Source organism: Vulpes lagopus, chromosome 7 (genome assembly GCF_018345385.1).
Source record: "Vulpes lagopus strain Blue_001 chromosome 7, ASM1834538v1, whole genome shotgun sequence".
Classification (NCBI taxonomy): domain Eukaryota; kingdom Metazoa; phylum Chordata; class Mammalia; order Carnivora; family Canidae; genus Vulpes; species Vulpes lagopus.
In genome coordinates, this window is record NC_054830.1 from 7510064 (window position 1) to 7527525 (window position 17462).

General features: G+C 51.1%; 1 protein-coding gene and 1 long non-coding RNA gene across 3 annotated transcripts; one reads left to right on the plus strand and one right to left on the minus strand.

Annotated features, from left to right (window-relative positions):
* Nucleotides 1-4513: 4513 nt before the first annotated feature.
* Nucleotides 4514-5505, plus strand: LOC121495317. The gene is made up of 2 exons (XR_005988959.1): nt 4514-4702; nt 5210-5505. It is a non-coding gene; the product is annotated as an uncharacterized LOC121495317 (long non-coding RNA).
* Nucleotides 5506-8946: 3441 nt separating this feature from the next.
* KEAP1 (kelch like ECH associated protein 1) lies at nt 8947-17103 on the minus strand. Of its 2 annotated transcripts, none has more exons than XM_041762600.1 (6): nt 16858-17103; nt 14001-14686; nt 11755-12440; nt 10268-10473; nt 9807-9983; nt 8947-9652 (listed from the first exon to the last, which is right to left on the minus strand). In XM_041762600.1, the coding sequence occupies exons 2-6, from the start codon at nt 14637-14639 to the stop codon at nt 9486-9488; spliced, it is 1875 nt and encodes a 624-aa protein (XP_041618534.1). In that variant the 5' UTR covers nt 14640-14686; nt 16858-17103; the 3' UTR covers nt 8947-9485. The 2 variants fall into 2 exon arrangements, with proteins under 2 accessions (XP_041618534.1, XP_041618533.1); XM_041762599.1 differs by lacking the exon at nt 16858-17103 and adding an exon at nt 16471-16800.
* Between the last annotated feature and the right edge of the window lie 359 nt (nt 17104-17462).

Sequence of the window (17462 nt, forward strand, 5' to 3'; positions counted from 1 at the left end):
CTGGGTGGCTCAGTCCGTTGGGTGTCTGCCTTAGGCTCAGGTCATGATCCCAACGTCCTGGGATCCAGCCCGGCATCAGGCTCCCTGCTTCGTGGGGAGCCTGTCTTCTCCCTCTCCCTCTGCTGCTCCCCCAGCTGGTGCTTGTTCTTTCTCTCCGTCAAATAAATAAATAAATAAAATCTTTTTAAAATCCTTAAAAAAATACATTTCCTCCCTTAAAAAAAATGTTCAACATTAGAGGTCACTAAATTATACTTTCTCTGAACAGTGGAAGAACATGCAGCCATTAAAAACAATGAAGTAGGTCTACATTTATTGAAATGACAACATATTTACAATGAGAAGAGCATATTTCAAAATGTTCTGCATTACATGATCCTACTAAAAGATATGTGCGTAGAAAAGGCAGTTTGTCCATCAAAATATTAACAATGTCTCCAATGGTAGGATTCGGAGAGATCTGTATTTTCCGTTCCGTAGTCTTTGATTTCTGAACTTTAGCAGTGAGCAGGTATTAATTTTATAATGAGGGTAAAGAAATACCCGGTGTTTGTTATCTGGGAGGCACAAAAGCATGGTAGATAAGCACACAGAGTCTGGATTCAGCTTGCCTGGAGTCTAGCTCCCACGCCTCCAGTTAATGACTGAGTTCCTTGGAGCAGGTTATTTACTTGTTCCGTGCCTCAGTTTCCCCCGCTGTAGAATGCAAATAATAACTGCCCAGGTTACGAGGTGCCAGACGCTGTTTGTTTTACGTGTTATTGCACTGGATTCTCACAACAGCCTTACGAAGTATTCTACTGTAAATGGGTCACGGGCTGGGGAGACCGGACGCGGAGCTCCAGCCCCCAAGCGCCACCCAGAGCCGAGCTGGGGAACTGCAGCGGGTTCGGAAATGCACGCACGCGCAGACCGAGAGGAAGGCGTGGCGAGGGCACGCGGGAGATTTCCTCCTGCGCTACGATTGGCTGTCGTGGCTGTCATTAGCCGAGTAGGCCGCCAATGAGGGGCGCGGCCGTTTCGCCTTGGGAGCCCGAGGGCTGAGCGAGCTGCCTCAGCTCGGGCGGCTGCAGGTGCTCGAACCTCCAGGTGGGTGAGGGGACCTGGCGTCACTCTCTGAGAGTGACCTCGTGCGTCGTGGTTCCCACTTGTTAAGGGGACCCCAGCGTCAGCCTCCCTTCCTGAAAGAACTCTTGGCGTCGTTTGCCCCCCTTTTCCCGGAGCCGTCAGCCCTTTTACCCAAGAGGGAACCCTGAGATGTTCCCTCTTCCCGAGGAGGACCCCGGCGTCGTCTTTCCTTCTGGAGGTGAACCCTAGCATCGTCCCTTCCTCCTGAGGAGGACGCCAGAGCCATTCATACTTCCTTAGGTGGACTTCCAGCTTCATCAGCCCTTCCTGAGGGGACCCGGCGTCAGTCCCCTTCCCTGAGGGGCCCCAGCATCGTCTTTCCTAAGGCACCCAGGCGTCACCCTTTCGTCGAGAGGTCCCCTCTCCTGCCATTCCCCCCTCCGCAAGTGTCCCCAGTGTTCCTTGCTAACAAAGGGCCTGGGGTCACGCCCCCTTGGCTGAGGGTTTCCTGTCACTGCCGTCCCCACAGCCCCAAGGAGCATTATCCGGCTTTTCTCTGCAATTTGAGCCGTCCCACAACGTGCTTTCCTGCCCGCAGCTTTCGAGGGGGACGGGGGAGACTCAGCTGGCCCCAATGTGTGTGTGTGTGTGTGTGTGAGAGAGACAGAGAGAGACTGGCTGACACAGGCACTTACTGTGTCCCCCGAGAGGTTCTTTAAGGAACTGGGGCTGTTTCTCCCAAAATGGAAGCCGCAGGAAAGATCTAAAGCTGCCTTAAAATATCAGGGGCTTCTCACGGTTCCTGACATGGTCAGCAGGCACTTAATTGAGTCACCGGGTATGTGTAGGACCGTTGCCTGAAGAGGGATTACTCTGGCCCATGAAGTCCCAAGAGATCTGATGGTGAGGGTTAGACGGAGGTCAAGAGGGCTTCCTGGTGTTGAACTGAAATCCTGAAAGACTGAGCACAGAGTTGGCAAAATCTGCAGCCTGGAAGAGCTGGCCAATTCCATTCAATCCCACAACGCTTCAGTGCCCCCGCCACGGGGGTCAAGGATTGTCTCATCCATATTCAAATACGTGTGACATTCCTGTTGTGTTCATCAAGTGGTGAACAAGATGGAAGAATAGAGAATAATTCTGAATATGAGGCCCACAAATACTGTGCTTCTGACTTCTGCAGGCTACTTTTTCCTCAGGGTTTGTGGTTGTTCATCAGGGAACAAAAAGTCTGTCTCCTGCCTGGTTGACTACAAGCTGCATGAGGACAGAAACTGCCTGCTCCTAGTCGTCTCTACCCAGTGCCTGGGACAGGGTAGGCACCGAAGTATTTGTTGGCCCTGCCTCGACTCTTCACTTGGTGCATCCTTAGTGGGATTGAGAGATGACCAGGGAGAGATGATGCATAACGACAAGACATGCAGTAGACATGAAAGAGATGTACCTGCCATAACTGAGATTTAAACACCACCTCCTTGGCTAATGCGATTCACCTTTCCTGACCCTGAAGCTAAGAGAAAGTGAAGGCAAAGAGGCAGCTGAAAGCAGCATTGGGCAAGTCGGTTTAAAATTTCCCACCAAAGTTATTATCAGCTGATTTAATCAGGGCAGATCCTGGAATGTGTAGTCTGAAAGGTGCTCCTGAGTGCCCTGCGTAAGGTGTGGCCTAAGAAAATCAAAGTTATGGCCCTGAGGTGTGGATGTGGTGCTCATAGGAGAGTTCTTTAAATAGGGGGAGCTTCCTGAGGCATTTGCAGTTGTTTCATTTACTATAAATATAATTTACCCAGAAGTTTTGAAGAATGCTAATTTTAAAAAATAGGAACAAGCCAAGGTCAGGTAATTTTGCACCCTGGGCCCCTCCAATCTTGTTCCTTTTCTAGCTCTCCGTCTCTGGCAATACTTCCTCTTTCCGCCTGGAAGCCCACAAGAGGGTGCTGCCTTCCTTTTCGACCACACCTCCCGAATTAGCTTAGAGTTATGGGGAGCTACAAAACCATCACAAAATAAGGCAGATGGGTTGGTGGAAGCACTGAGTTTTCACGGGTTACAAGAGCCACTGAGGGATTTTAAGTAAAACATGTGAAGTGCTCTGAGGTCATTAAATGTTATACCATTAGCATGCTAATGGTAACACCCTCGATAATCCTGATGAATGTTAGCATTTCAGATTCCCAGTACTTACCTCATTCCCTTCTGTGAGACTACACTTATTGTATCTTACTGTGTGCCAGGTGCTAGGTGGTTATCCCCATTTTACAGACGAGGAAAGCCAGGCACAGAGAGGATTTGCACCAAGTTGAAGTGCCAGACATGGGTCTCAAGGCTAATCTGTTGATTCTAGTGTATTCCCCCCCCCCCCGCCTTAAGTTCTATCTTCTGCAATATTTAGTTCCACTAACACTTATTTTTTAAAACCAGAATGCACACCCAAGGGAGAAGATATTCATTGAATCGAAGGCATGTTGTATTGCACAAAGCAAGGGGCTCTAAGCATCCAGAACTACAGTGCCCTTCACAGAGCTAAAAGTTACCTTAGACACTGTCCACTTGATTGAGAGCAGGAAGTTATTTTTACCATTACTATGAATCCACCCTCTTTCACCTTCATCTTTGATAATCTTTCTATATGGAAACTTCCCCTCAGCTTATAAACAGGCTCTTTCAAATCTCAAAAACAAAACCCCAAACCCACCCTGAACTCTTTGTTCTGCTATAGCTTTTCATCCAGTTTTTTTCGCCTCTTCTCATCCAAATGCCTCAGAAGAGATATTCATATTCTCTTCCTCAGTTTCCTGCACTGATTCAGTGTTGTCTTCTCAGCAACAGTACCTGTTGCAAGGAGGCACTCCATAACCATTTACTGAAGGAATCTGTTGCTCTACTTTCAATGATTCTACCAAAAAGGTTCTCAGTTAACTTTCCAGTCACCAGATCCAGTGGGCATTTGAAGGGTTCTTTCTGAAGTCCTTTGTGCCTCATAGCATTGTTCCTTAAATTTTTTGTGCTAGGGCAGCCCCGGTGGTGCAGCGATTTAGCGCCACCAGCAGCTCAGGGCGTGATCCTGGAGACCCTGGATCGAGTCCCACATCGGGCTCTCTGTATGATGCCTGCTTCTCCCTCTGCCTCTCTCTCTCTCTCTATGAATAAATAAATAAAATCTTTAAAAAAAAAAGGGGGGGGATACTCCCTAATATTAAAAAAAATTTGTGCTAGACTTTTTCTCCACTTATCTTTTGTGACACTATACTTTTCTTCATTTCTCTCATGCTTTTCTGCAGCTGCTGTTTGTTGGGGCTTTTCTTCCATTTACTCTTTAAATGTTTCTCAGAATGTCTTTAACCCACTGTTCTTGTTTTTGTTTTTTTTTGTTGTTGTTGTTGTTTTTTAATTTTTTATTTATTTATGATAGGCACACAGTGAGAGAGAGAGGCAGAGACACAGGCAGAGGGAGAAGCAGGCTCCATGCACCGGGAGCCCGACGTGGGATTCGATCCGGGGTCTCCAGGATCGCGCCCTGGGCCAAAGGCAGGCGCCAAACCGCTGCACCACCCAGGGATCCCTGTTCTTGTTCTACACCAGTATGTCTTCCAGTGTGGTCCCTGGATGAGTAGCAACAGCATCAACTGGGAATGTAAGAAATGCAATTTCTTGTGACCCACCTATTGAATGAGAGACTTCTGGAAAATTCAACACCCACTTATGATTAAAAACAAACAAACGAACCACAACAACAACAACAAAAACCCCAAACACCACATAGCAAACTAGTCATAGAAGAAGAACTTGAAAAAAGTTCCAGCAAATCTTAAAGTATAGCTTACAGAAAATATTTTGGCAAATATCAGACTTAATGGTAGCACGTTAGAAGCACTCACCTTATTATTGGGAATAAGACAACTATTCCCATTATTCCCACAACTAACCAACATTTTGACAGAGGGTCTTAGCTAATGCTATAAGGCAAGAAAAATAAATGAGTGGTATAACTACTGGAAAAGATGACATTCCACTATTATTTGCAGATGACTTAACTATCTGCTAAAACAAAACAAAACTAGAAAGAGGCTGGTGGAAGATTGGGATATCTGTATCAACAACTTTCCCATATACCAGAAATACCTTTTTTTTTTTTCTTCAGAAATACCAATTGTAAAGGATTGAGAAGTAAATATCTCATTGACAACAGCAACCAGACCCATAAAACCCCCATGAATAAACCTTTTGCAAGGCCTATGTGGAGAAGTTATAAAGCTTTCCTAAGCCAGCAAAGAAGACTTCATTAAATAGATACATTAAGTTCATGAATGGAGAGACTTATTATTGTAAAAATATTATAACTCCCCAACTGGACAATTTTAATGCAACCCAATTAAAATTTTCATTTTTCATGGAATTTCATCCATGAAGCAAAGAATAAATATACAGTAACAGGAACAGTTCAAGGTTTTGTTTTGTTTTGAAAAAAAAAAAGGAAGAAAAGGGAGAAGGAACTTATTCTGATACTAAGACATGTTATAAAACTGTAGTAATTGAAATGTAGAAATTGATGCAAAAATGGATATTTAGGTAAAACAGCAGAAAGTCAAACAGAATTCAGATCCTGTGCATTCGTGAGAAGTTTGTATGTGATTAGGATAGCATTTCAGAACCATGGGTAAAGAATTAATTAGTCAAGAAATGGTTTGAAAAATAAATGGTCAAGCAGCAATACCTATCCATACAAAAAAATTAAATTCCTACTTGATACCATACATATAAACAAATTCCTGTTGGATTTTAAAACAGTACAAAAACAAAACTTAATATCTGAAGAAAAAAGATATTACAAAAATTTCTTGATGTCTCTATTAGTCAGGATTCTTGGTTTCAACAGAACCATCAAAACTCAAGTTTGGTTAACCTCAGCAGAAACAGTGTACGGCCAGGAGATAACTTCACAAATGGGTAGGAAGCTGAGGAAAATGGCAAGAGCCAAAAGTCCTTCTAAATATGACATAAAAGAAACACGAAGGAAGAGTGATAAATTTGTGTTAAATTTATAAAGAACTTCTAAAAGCAGTAAGAACATGGTTTGTTAACAACCACTTTGGAAGGCATCTGGAAGCATCTAAGGAAAGCTGTGCTTACCTAAGATCTAGTAAGTTGCACGTCTTAGTATTCCCCTGGAGAACTATACACATTTGTGCCCGAAGAGACATGGTTAAAAGTAGGCATTTCACCCTTATCTGTAATTCTGAGAAATGAGAAGACCTAAATGTCTGTCGGTACCGGAAGAGATAAAACAGAACGTGGGTAGTTGGCAAAAGGAATGTGATGTCACAAATAGAAAGATCTAGAAGTCGGGGGGGGGGGAGGGGAGCAAGTTGGAGAATAATATGGGCAAAATTATGCCATTTTTGTAAGGAAACACATAGAACATTATTGCAGTCTGATTTAAATTGAGAGGGGGCTGGAATGAAGAGATAGTAACATTTCAGCTTTATCTATAATGTTCTTGTTTTTCTTTTTAAGCTAATACTTAGGTACTTAACAGAGAGAAATGAGCATGGTCCACAGGGCTTCTTCTGACCCCATGCTCCTCCTCCCTCTCAGAGCTTCATCTAGATTGTTCCCCAGTACCACCGGACCTTTGAATGTGATGCTTCTGTCCAGAATCTTGCCACTCCTTTCCTCACCTAGTTTACTGTATCGGTTCCTTTTGGTTTCTGTGAGACCACCTCCTCAACAATGCTTTCTCAGGGCCTCTGACCTTGGTCAACCTCCTGGCCTTCAGAGGACTTACCTTTTAACTTAATTACATATGCATCTTGTGATCCTTCACTCTAGCTCTCCGAGAAAGAGACTGTTTCATGCCTGTTCCTGTGTCTGAACACTTCCCTTCGGGTCTGGTAAAACAGTCATTCCAGAACTACTTGTTGGAAGCATTAAAGCCTGAAGGCTAAAAAATGACTGTGCACACTCCTAGAACAATTGTATCTCGAGGCCTCAAACCAGACACACCCCCAAACATTGCCACTTTCCTTCTATACCTGCAGCCTCCTCAAAGCTTCTCTACCCCCAGGCTGTTCCCCCCGCCCCCGCCCCAGGCTGTTTGTTTTAAGGTTGAAGCCACCCAGGAACATTCCTAATTCTCTGCCCCTCTTGTCTCATCAATCTCTTCACCTGTAAATTTGACCTCTCTCCATTCCCACAGCCTAATCCAAAGGGCCATCCTCTCACCTGGCTGATGCGACAGCTGCTTCTCCTTTCCCAATGCACCCCAATCTGCAACCAAGCCACGTCCACATAGCTTCCAGAGCCACGGACTTTCAAGGGGGAATTTAACCATGACCCTCAGCAGCCTGTCATCAGCACACTTTTAATATTGCTTCACCATCAGGCTTACCTGTAGAGTTGGCCTGGTTTACTCCAGGTCTGAGGGGTTCTGGGGTGCCAGCCTTTTCAGTGTTCAAATTGGGAATTTCCTGGGCAAACCAGGACGGGCTGGTCATTCTACTCCGTGAGGCTGTAATTTCCACAAGGCTCATTTGGGATCCGTTCACTAGCACAGTGAGATCTTTTTTAAAGTTGTCTTTGCAGAATTAGAAAGTGAATGTAAATACTCACCTTGCTTGGTCCAGCAGCTTACATGGGGCCTAATGCCCAGTCAGTGCCCAAGTACCATTTTTGCAGATAAGAAACTTCACAGGGCTGATACCCAAACTGCTTTACTGAATTGGCTGAAAACTGACCTCAAGACCACGGTTCTAACCCTTGTATAAGGAAACACCACTCTGGGGTAGGATGTGTGGCTTCTGGCAACCGAATTACCTGCAAATTCCTCGACTCTAGATAAGATCCCTGTTTCCGGAACGTTCACTGATATACACACTGACCCCACGGGACCTCCTTGTATCCCCTTCTCACAAACACAGCGGCAGAGCGTGTTGTGGCTTCTTTGGTGTCCACTCCAATTGAACCTGAACCCTACCACTTGGTGGCCATGTGACCGTGGGCAAGTCATTTCTCTGAACCTCCATCTCTACAGAATGCAGGCTTGCCCTTCCTAGCTCCCAGCACTCTTGAGGATCAAATAATGTGCAAAGACACTGCAATGCTAAATGGCTATCCAGATATTGTGCTTCCAACTCCTAGTCTTCCCCCTGTCCATTTCATGTAGCCAAGGCAGATTTTCTTGTTCCAGTAAAAACCTTGAGAAGAGGACCAAGGAAACAGGACAATTATGACAAGCTTCAGGTGAACTGAGTGAATGAAGCTGTGGGGATGGGAGGTAAGGTTTTCCCTGGAAGGGAAAGAGTCAAATATTTCCTCTCTAAGCTACTTGGGAGAACCTATGACAGGCCGGATAGTTGAGACCATCTTCATTCCTCTTTGCTCTACTCTCCCAATACAAGTAAGAGTTAATTGGCCTAAAAAGAGATCCAGGCCATATACTGCCTTCACATGAATTGTTCAGAAGAGGGCAGGTTATACTGAGCCCTTTGCCTAAGAAAATCCCCAAGGACCCCTTTATCCTTTTAATACCCAGGCCCCTCGATAAAAGGCTCAGTTTGTGTTATTGAAGCGCAGAAAAATGACTGGATAGATTTTCACCGATTTGGAAGGCATGTTGGGGATGGTTTGCCTTAAAATAGAACTCCGGGGAGCCCTAAGAGAGGCGTCAAGGAGTTAGGTCATTGTCTTCAAAGCAGCCACAAGTGACAAAGTGAGCCCTGTGTGGTTTGCCTATGGGGAGAAAGATGCCCTACATGTTAAGATGCGATGCGCAGAGAAAACGAACTGGTTTCAAATTCAAACTCGAAATCAAAGACTTGAGTACGTTTCAGAAGAGTCCTTTCTGTCTCCAGGTTCGAGACCTCCAGCTGAGAGCCCGGGTGGAAGACACTAGTTAGTTTGTTCTTTATTTTCATTGGAAAGTTATATGGTTACTTATCGACAAAAAGACTGTCCAGGGCAGAGATATCCAGTGGTTTCTATGTACAGGCCCATCCCTGGGGTCCACACCTCCACGGGAGCCTCACCCTCGAGGCCTCAGCTGGCTCCTTCCCAGGCCTCCAGGAACCAATCACAAAGACACAAGGAACAAAAACCGGCCTGACCTCGGCATCTGCTTTTGCCCCAAAGGGAGGTGGCGGCTGCTGGGAGGGGACCCAGGCCTATTGTCAGGATGGTGGGTGCAGGGGCCTCTCTCCTTCATACACCCCCCTCCCAGGAAGGGACTACTCTGACAGGCTCATGGGTTCTCACTCTGGCCTTCTTTTCCTTCTAGTTGTCATTTTAACACCGAGGCATCTCAGCCTCCCGTCTTGGAGGGTAAGCATTTGCTCTGTCGCCTTTTCTTTTGTCCCTGTTTTTGTACAAAAACAACAATACTCTCAATCAGACCATTTTTTTGCCCAAGAAACAAAAGTGGCTCAACAGGTACAGTTCTGCTGGTCGATCTGCTTCCGGCAGGGTTCCATGGTGACAGCGACACCCACACCGCTCCGGCCGGATGTCATGTGGGTCACCTCACTCCAGGTGTCTGTGTCTGGGTCATAACACTCCACACTGTCCAGGAATGTGTGGCCATCGTAGCCTCCTGCAGGGAGAGCAGAGTCACCCCTTCTGAGGGCAGGAGAAAGAAAGAGGGAGAAGGAACCCCAAGAGGCCTTCCTACTGGGATTTGAGCCCAACCCCCCAAAGATGGGGTTAAACAGTGCTCTCCACCCAGATCCCCACCCCCAGGGCCTCACCCAGAACGTAGATTCTTCCCTGGTGCACAGTAATCCCTAGGGCACTTCGCCGATGCTTCATGGGAGCTACAAAAGTCCACGTTTCCATCTCTACATCATAGCGCTCCACGCTGTTCAGCTGGTCCTGACCATCATAGCCCCCCGCAGCATAGATACAGTTGTGCAGGACACAGACTCCTAAACCGTACCATGCAAACAGAGTGACTCCAGGGCCTGGTGTTGAGAGCCCCAGCCACCACCTTCTTGGGGGCACCCTCCCCTTCTCCCTCTCCTGGGGGACCCTTCAGAAACAAAGCCAGAAGAGAAGAGCTTGGACTTGGACTTTCAGAATCTAGCTCTCCCGTGTGTGCCTCAGGGTTTAAGATCGAAACAGGAAGCCTCCCCCAGGCTTTGCTAAGTTTCACTCCCAGGGGTGGGACAGTGTTCCTCCTCACTCCCCTCCTGGCAGCCCCCATACCCACCTGCCCCACTTCGGATGGTGTTCATGGGTGTGATCATTCTCCACTCATTTCTCTCGGGGTAGTAACACTCAGCTGAGCTGAGGCGGTTTGTTCCATCAAAGCCCCCGACGGCATAGAGCAAACGGTTGAGGACAGCCACTCCCACCCCGATCCTTCGAGTCAGCATGGGAGCCACCAAGTGCCACTCATCCCGTTCTGGCTCATACCTGCAAGGGCATAGTAACGGTAACAATAGCAATCACAGCTGACCTGTGTGGAACACTTACTATGACCCAATATGCTGTTAATTCTTTATGCACCTGAACTCTTTACTCCTCAGAGCTTTTCTCTGAGGAAACAGGTTCACAGCCATCATCTGCTCAAGGTTACACACGCACCTGTTGGACGCTGGTTGTGGCTCCACCATATAGCACTGCCAAGCCCTGTGCTGTGTCGTATGTTAGCTCAGCAAAACCCACTTTGACCATTGGGCAGGTAGTCCTTATTATCATCTCCCACTTTCCCCATCATCTTTAGATAACAAGATAGAAGCACGGAGGGATGAAATGGCAAGACCAGGGTCACCAAGGAGCTGGAGGTTTGACCCAGCCTTCTAGGACACAAGAATCTGGGCAGCCCGGTGGCGCAGTGGTGTAGCACCGCCTGAAGCCCGGGGTGTGATCCTGGAGACCCAGGATAGAGTCCCACGTCAGGCTCCCTGCATGGAGCCTGCTTCTCCCTCTCCCTCTGCCTGTGTCTCTACCTCTCTGTGTGTGTGTGTCTCTAATGAATAAATAAATAAGTAATTCTTTAAAAAAAAAAAAAAAAAGGACACAAGAATCTTAATTCTAACAACTAGGCTGCCACCCAGGATGGTTTTCGTACAAGTGTGCTGTTTGGTTATAATTCCCATTCCCCAGCCTCGCTCCAAACCCACCAATACCAGATCTCCAGCAGTGGGCTAGGGAGTTTAACAAGTTCTCCAGCTGAGAACTGTATCCTGGATCAAGCTCCTGAAAGAGGAGAAGGCAGAGGACTGTCTGGCAAAAGTCAAAAGCCAAAATTCCTTAGTCTCTAAACACAGGGTCATCACGCAGTTCTGCATGTTGTACACTGCACAAGGGTCCCACATCCAAGGGGGCACCTTCCACACAGAAGACTTCATACATCAGTTTATTACAGCAATTTTGGGGCAGATGGCAGTGAGGTGTCATGTCTTAATAAAATTAGCATTTTATAACAACTTCGAACTGATAGAACTCTTTCGAAATCTGCAGGAGTTGTATGGGTTTGGGACAGCCCTGTAAGCAATTCCCAGGCCCAGACACATCATCCAAGGTCACTGACCATAAATCCCCCATGAATTCAGCTTCACCTGAGGCTTCCCCTCCCTGAAGCCAGGACAGAGACAAGCACTCAACAACAGGGGGAATACCCAAATTCCAATGGCTTGGGGCCTGTCAGCAATGGGAACCTCCGAGCCCACCCCTCCAGGCCCTGCCACTCACCTCTCCACACTGTTGTGGTGGATGCAGCCGTGAGAGCCACCGACAGCATAGATGTGCCCATCAATGACCCCAACCCCAATCCGATTGCGTGGTACACTCATGGAAGCACAGGGCGACCACTGGTTGGTCATGGGGTTATAGCAGTCCAGGGCGCTGGAGTCGGTGTTGCCATCCGGCGAGTTGTTCCGGCCGCCCACAGCATACAGCAGCCCACCCACTACGCAGCCCGCCAGGCCACTACGAGGCACCTGCAGGTCTGCCAATCGGAGCCAAGTGCCATCACTGGGGTTGTAGGCCTCTAGGTAGCTGAGTGACTGGCGGAAGTAGCCACCAGCGGTGTAGATGAGCCGGCCCACTTTGGGTGCCCGACAGGGCATCACCTGTGTGGGCTTATGCAAGGTCAGCTCCTGGAAGATCTTGACCAGGTAGTCCTTGCAGCGGGAGTCCGACTGCAAGATCTCACACTTCTGCAGCTGCATCTGCAGGAAGTGGGGTGTGAGCGAGTGACATCGCACAGCCCGGAGCAATGCCTGGACATAGAAGCGCCGCTGCTCACAATCATACTTGACCCAGTTGATACAGGCGTGGAAGACCTCGGACTCGCAGCGCACATTCAGATCGTCTCGGCTGATGAGAGTCACCAGCTGGCAATGGGACAAGTTGAAGAACTCCTCTTGCTTGGCCACCTGCAGAGGGCATTACTGTGACAGGCTGACTCCCCTCAACGGCGGTATGATCGCGGCCAAGTCACTCAACCTGTCTCTGACAATCTCAGTTTCCTATTTTGTAAAACGAGGATTCGAATAGTGTGAACTTCATAGGTTGTGAAGAAGATTAAATGAGTTAATGCTACAGGCATATGGTACCTAAGTACTCAGGTAGATGGGTGAAGGCACTACTATGTACCTTTTTGTATCATTGTGTGCTTGAACTACAAGATTGTTACCTCTATTTTCAACAAAATTACTTTTTCAAAAGGGTAGATGGACCAAAAAGGAAAAAGTAATGGGGACAGAATATTCTAGAAAAAGTGTAGGCTCTAAAGAAAGAAGGCTGAGCTGCAACTTGGCCCACTACTTTCTAACTAGGTGATCTTGGGCAAGTATCTCTAACACTCCATGCCTTGTTTTTCCTCCTCTATAAGAGCAATTATATTAGTAGCTACCTCAGAGCCGGGGCTACTCCTCGGGTGTACAGGGTCCTGGGCAAATATTTCTTGTCAGGCACTAGTCTATATAAATAACTCAATTACCAATATTGGTAGGTCACCAATGTCCTGGTACCTCAAGCCCACACGGTCCCTTTAAAGAAACACTGCAGGCCTGTGGGAAAGCCCTGCTCACAGACCACCCTCACCTTCCAGGAAGCCATGGGCCTTAGGACCAACGCCAGCGCTCCTCAGGGCATCTGGTCGACCCCAATGTAGGGGAGAGGGAAGGAGAACATCCACCCCTTAAGGAAAGAGATGGAAACCAGGGCAGTATCTACCCCAGCTGATCCCAGCCACTGGAAGAGGACTTTTAGAATTTCCAGGAAGGCACACTAAAGCACGGAACTCCCTAAAGCGTGGGGCCTGGGGTACAGCCCTGTTGGGCCAGGCCTAAGGGTGGTACTTCCTCAAAGGATAGTGGGGGAAAATCCAATGATTTAAAGAATGGAAATCACTTAGAACAGGGGGTGGCCCACAGCAAATGTTCAACAAACACTTATTATTATCATCATCCCAGGGGCACAACCTCTAGTGGCTGCCACCCAAGAATTTGGGCTCATCATTGTGACTTACAAGGCATCTGTTATTTTCTGCTCACAACTTCCTCCACTTAAAACCGAAAATGAAACCAAGTACAGGGTAAGGACAACACAGCATGGACCACAGGAAACATGTCTAAGGGTCATATTTGAGATAGGAAGCATGTCATGGGTGTTCAATAAATATTTGCAGACTGTCTGAAATATTAGGCCCCCAATAGCACACCCTAAGGTTGAGCTGCACCCTGTCCCCTGACCCCAGAGAAGTTGGGGATCCCAGACATAGACCCATGAAGCTCTCACTTTCCTCAGCTGTTTCCCACAGTCACCCCAGATGTGCAGACTAGGACTTCAGAAGCCCATTTCTCTCCAGCTCCCTGATCTGACCCTTCTCATCTCAAGGGAAGACAGGGATGACAGGGATGTCCATCCATCTATCCCTGGTCCTTCTGATACCACCGTCAAGCCCTGGCTCCCTGTCTCTTCCCGTCACTCACCTCTCCGAAGTGCATATAGATGTACTCGCGGGCACGCTGGTGCAGCTCGGCGCAGCCGATCTGTTCAGCGAAGTTGGCAATGCCAATGGCATTGCTGGGGTCCAGCTGCTGCACGAGGAAGTCACTGCAGGCTCGGACGACGCTGTCGATCTGGTACATGACGGCGCCATTCATCACGTGGAGCACGCACTTCTCACCCATGGAGATGGAGGCCGTGTAGGCAAACTCAATTAGGCGCTCCATGACCTTGGGGTGGATGCCCTCAATGGACACCACCTCCATGCCCTGCTCCCGTAGCCCATTGGTGAACATGGCCTTGAAGACGGGGCTGGATGAGGCCAGCACCACCTTGTGAGCCATGAACTGGGCAGCTGGCGCGTCCTCGTATTTGACCTGCAGCGTGACGTCACACAGCTGCTGGCTGAGCCGCAGCTCGTTCATGATGCCGAAGGCCTGCTTGGTGTGGTCCTCCAGCGTGTAGCTGAAGGTGCGGTTGCCGTGCTGGGAGGGCGTCACCTCGGCTTTGCACTCGGTGGAGGCGTACATCACCGTGTCCCCTGCCCCCTCGGGGCGCTGTGACCTCAGGGGAAGGAATCGAGTGCGGGCCCCAGCCCCGCTAGGCCCGGGTTCCGGCTGCATGGGGTTCCAGGTGACAAGGGACAACACCACCACTGGCACTCAGAGGCCTGGAGGAGGGAGAGCACAGGACTGGGGGCAGGGCCTGGGAGCAGGCCTCCTCTTTTACAATAAAACGACTCCTAGACCAGTTTTCCTTCCCAAGCCCAGGTGAAGCAATGTCCATCTGTGCTCACTCAGCGCCACATGGCTTCACCAGCCCAAGAGTCCAATTTAAAACACAGGTGAGATGATGTCTTTCCCTTGCGCCGAATCCTCCCACAATTCCCTACAGCACAATGAGTGAAACCAAACTCTTCAGTGTCCTACTAAAGCCCTACACAGTCCGCCTCTGTCCACCTCTTCCCTTCCTAGACAGAGCACGTCTAGCTCATTCTTTCATTGGCCTCACCAACATTTACTGATTATCTACTGTGTACCAGGAACCGGAGACATCGCAGTGGAGACAGGCAGACATAAACTGTGCCCCCCTGGAGAGGACACTTGGTGAGGGATGGGCCATAAGTAAAACAAACAAGACCTGGGATCCCTGGGTGGCGCAGCGGTTTGGCGCCTGCCTTTGGCCCAGGGCGCGATCCTGGAGACCCCAAATCGAATCCCACATCGGGCTCCCGGTGCATGGAGCCTGCTTCTCCCTCTGCCTGTGTCTCTGCCTCTCTCTCTCTGTGACTATCATAAGTAAAAATTAAAAAAAAATAAAATAAAATAAAAAAAAACAAGACCTGAGTAGGAAGGGGGGGGTTATGAAGAAAAGGACCACAGCACTGCGACAGTGTGGCCTGGGGCAGTTACTTTAAATCGGGTAGTCGGGGGCTCTGTTAGAGGGGAGACAAGAAGGATGCACACACGGAAGGGGTTTTCCAGGCAGAGGGAATAGCAAGTGCAAAGGCTCGGAGGCAGAGCGAGAGAGACCAGCTGGAGCATCAGGGAGGAGTGTAACAAGAAATCCTGCTAAAGGGAAGGTTTCCATGAACCCTGAGGAGGCTGGAGGGCCAGGGCACGAGCTGTTTTGAAAGGTCCTGTCGGGAGAAGAGGGGCATCTGCAAGAGGCTCCCGGGTTCTCCCTTTATCTTTCCCGGACCCAGCGCAGTCCTCTCCTCCCTGTCTTACTTCTACCACCGCACTTGTCGGAAACGGCGATGAGCTCGGCCGCTGGCTTGTTGAGGGCGGGCGGGCGGGCGCCTCCGGCTCTCAGCCCCGGCGCTTCGGGAGGCAGGGGGCCCCGGGTCGGTCAGGGTCGCGCCCACCCAGCATGTGCCTCCCCAACGTCCTGCCTGGGGCCTGGCACTGCTCAGGGGTCAGTACGCGGGTGGCTGGCGGGCTGCCCGCCTCACTGCCTGCCGGAGCACCCTCCTCCGCCGGGCCCAGGGCCGCTCGCCGCCTCTCCCCGCCCGAGGCCCCTGCCCAGCCTCTTGGTCTCCGGCCAGGCGGCCGACGGTGCCCCTTGGACACCGGGCTCTTCCCCACCGAGCGGCGGGGGGACTGCGCATGCCCTGCCCGAGCCGCCAGCGGGGCCCGGAGAAGGGAGGAAGTGACCCCGCCGCGGCCTTTCCGCCGGCAGCCCCAAGGCGCGCTCCCAGCTCCCCAGCGCGCCGGGCTCCGGGGCCCTCGGTCGCGGGGCGCTCCTGGGCCTCTCGCCGTCTTGCGTAGCCCCCGGGCCAGCCCTCGAGTCGCGCCGTCCAACAAAAGGCCAGGACTCGGGCCTCGCCCTCCTGGCCCCCCGCGGGGCCGCGGGAACCCCGAGGCGCCCGGGCCCGCGGCGCCCCGTCCCCCGACCCCCGGGGCCCTCCCGGCCCGCCGTACCCACAGCCCGGGCGCAGGCCGCCTCACTCACCCCGCCATGGCCGCGCTCGAGCTCCGCCTCCGTCGCCCAGGCCCGGGCGCCTCCATCGCTGCGCGCCGGGGGGAGGCGCGGAGCGCGCGCAGGTCACCATGACTAAGCAGAGCCGGGCGCCGGCCGTGTCAGAATAAGAGTCCCCGCGGCCCGGGCCTCCGGCGGCGGCGGGGCTGACGGATGCGCCGCGCCCCCCGCCCCGCCCCCCCGCCGCCGCCGCGGGCCTCGGAGCTGCGCAGCCCCGGCGGGGCGACCCCTCGGGCCCGTCACTGCGGCGCGTCCGGCCGCGTGGTCGGAGCCGCCGGGGACCTCAGCCTGGGTTCGAGGCCCGGCGCCTCCCTGCCTGCACTGGCGGTGGATGGGCAGCCCCCCCGGCCGCGCGCTCACCTCGGCCCCCGCGCAGCCTCGTAGCTCCGGCCGCGGGGTGGGGATGCCCGGGGCACCGCAGTGGCTCCGGGCACAGGGGTGCCACCCGTGCGCAGAGCTTCCCGGAAACCCCCGGCTCCGCGGCCCGGCCGGGGGCGGCTCCCACCTAACTTTCGCTATGGGGCGCCCGCGGCCGCCGTTGGGGGGGACCTTGGCTCTGGGGCGGCAAAGCCTGCGGGGTCTTGGACGTCGGGTGGGGGGGCGACTTCGGGTCGGCGGGGAAGGAGGCGGGGAGAGGGCGGAGAGGCGCGGCGGGGAGGGAGCCGCGATTCCCCGCCCTTCCCGCAGGTGCCCGGCGCCCCTGGGCGCGGCGGGCGGGGGCGAGGGAGCAGGGCGGCGGCGGGGGGGTGGTATGTCCCCACTTCGCGCTGGCCCCTTCCATCCCCCGCATCTCAGCATCTCAGCGCGTGGCTGCTCTCCCCGACCCTCTCTTTTCCCTTTAACCCCACGCAGCTCTGGGTCCAGTGGTGAAGGATCTGGCTAGATTTATTTACCTAGTTGGCTTTTCCTTGTTTTTATTTTTATTTTTTATTTTTTTAGATTTTATTTATTTGAGAGACAGTGAG

What these genes read in the sequence shown, in the direction of transcription:
- KEAP1 (XM_041762600.1), bottom strand. Translation starts at nt 14,639, where the DNA reads ATGCAGCCGGAACCCGGGCCTAGCGGGGCTGGGGCCCGCACTCGATTC. An exon ending in CACCACAACAGTGTGGAGAG is followed by an intron (nt 10,474 to 11,754) that starts GTGAGTGGCAGG and finishes ATGCCCTTGCAG; the next exon opens with GTATGAGCCAGAACGGGATG. An exon ending in GGGAAGAATCTACGTTCTGG is followed by an intron (nt 9,653 to 9,806) that starts GTGAGGCCCTGG and finishes CTCTCCCTGCAG; the next exon opens with GAGGCTACGATGGCCACACA.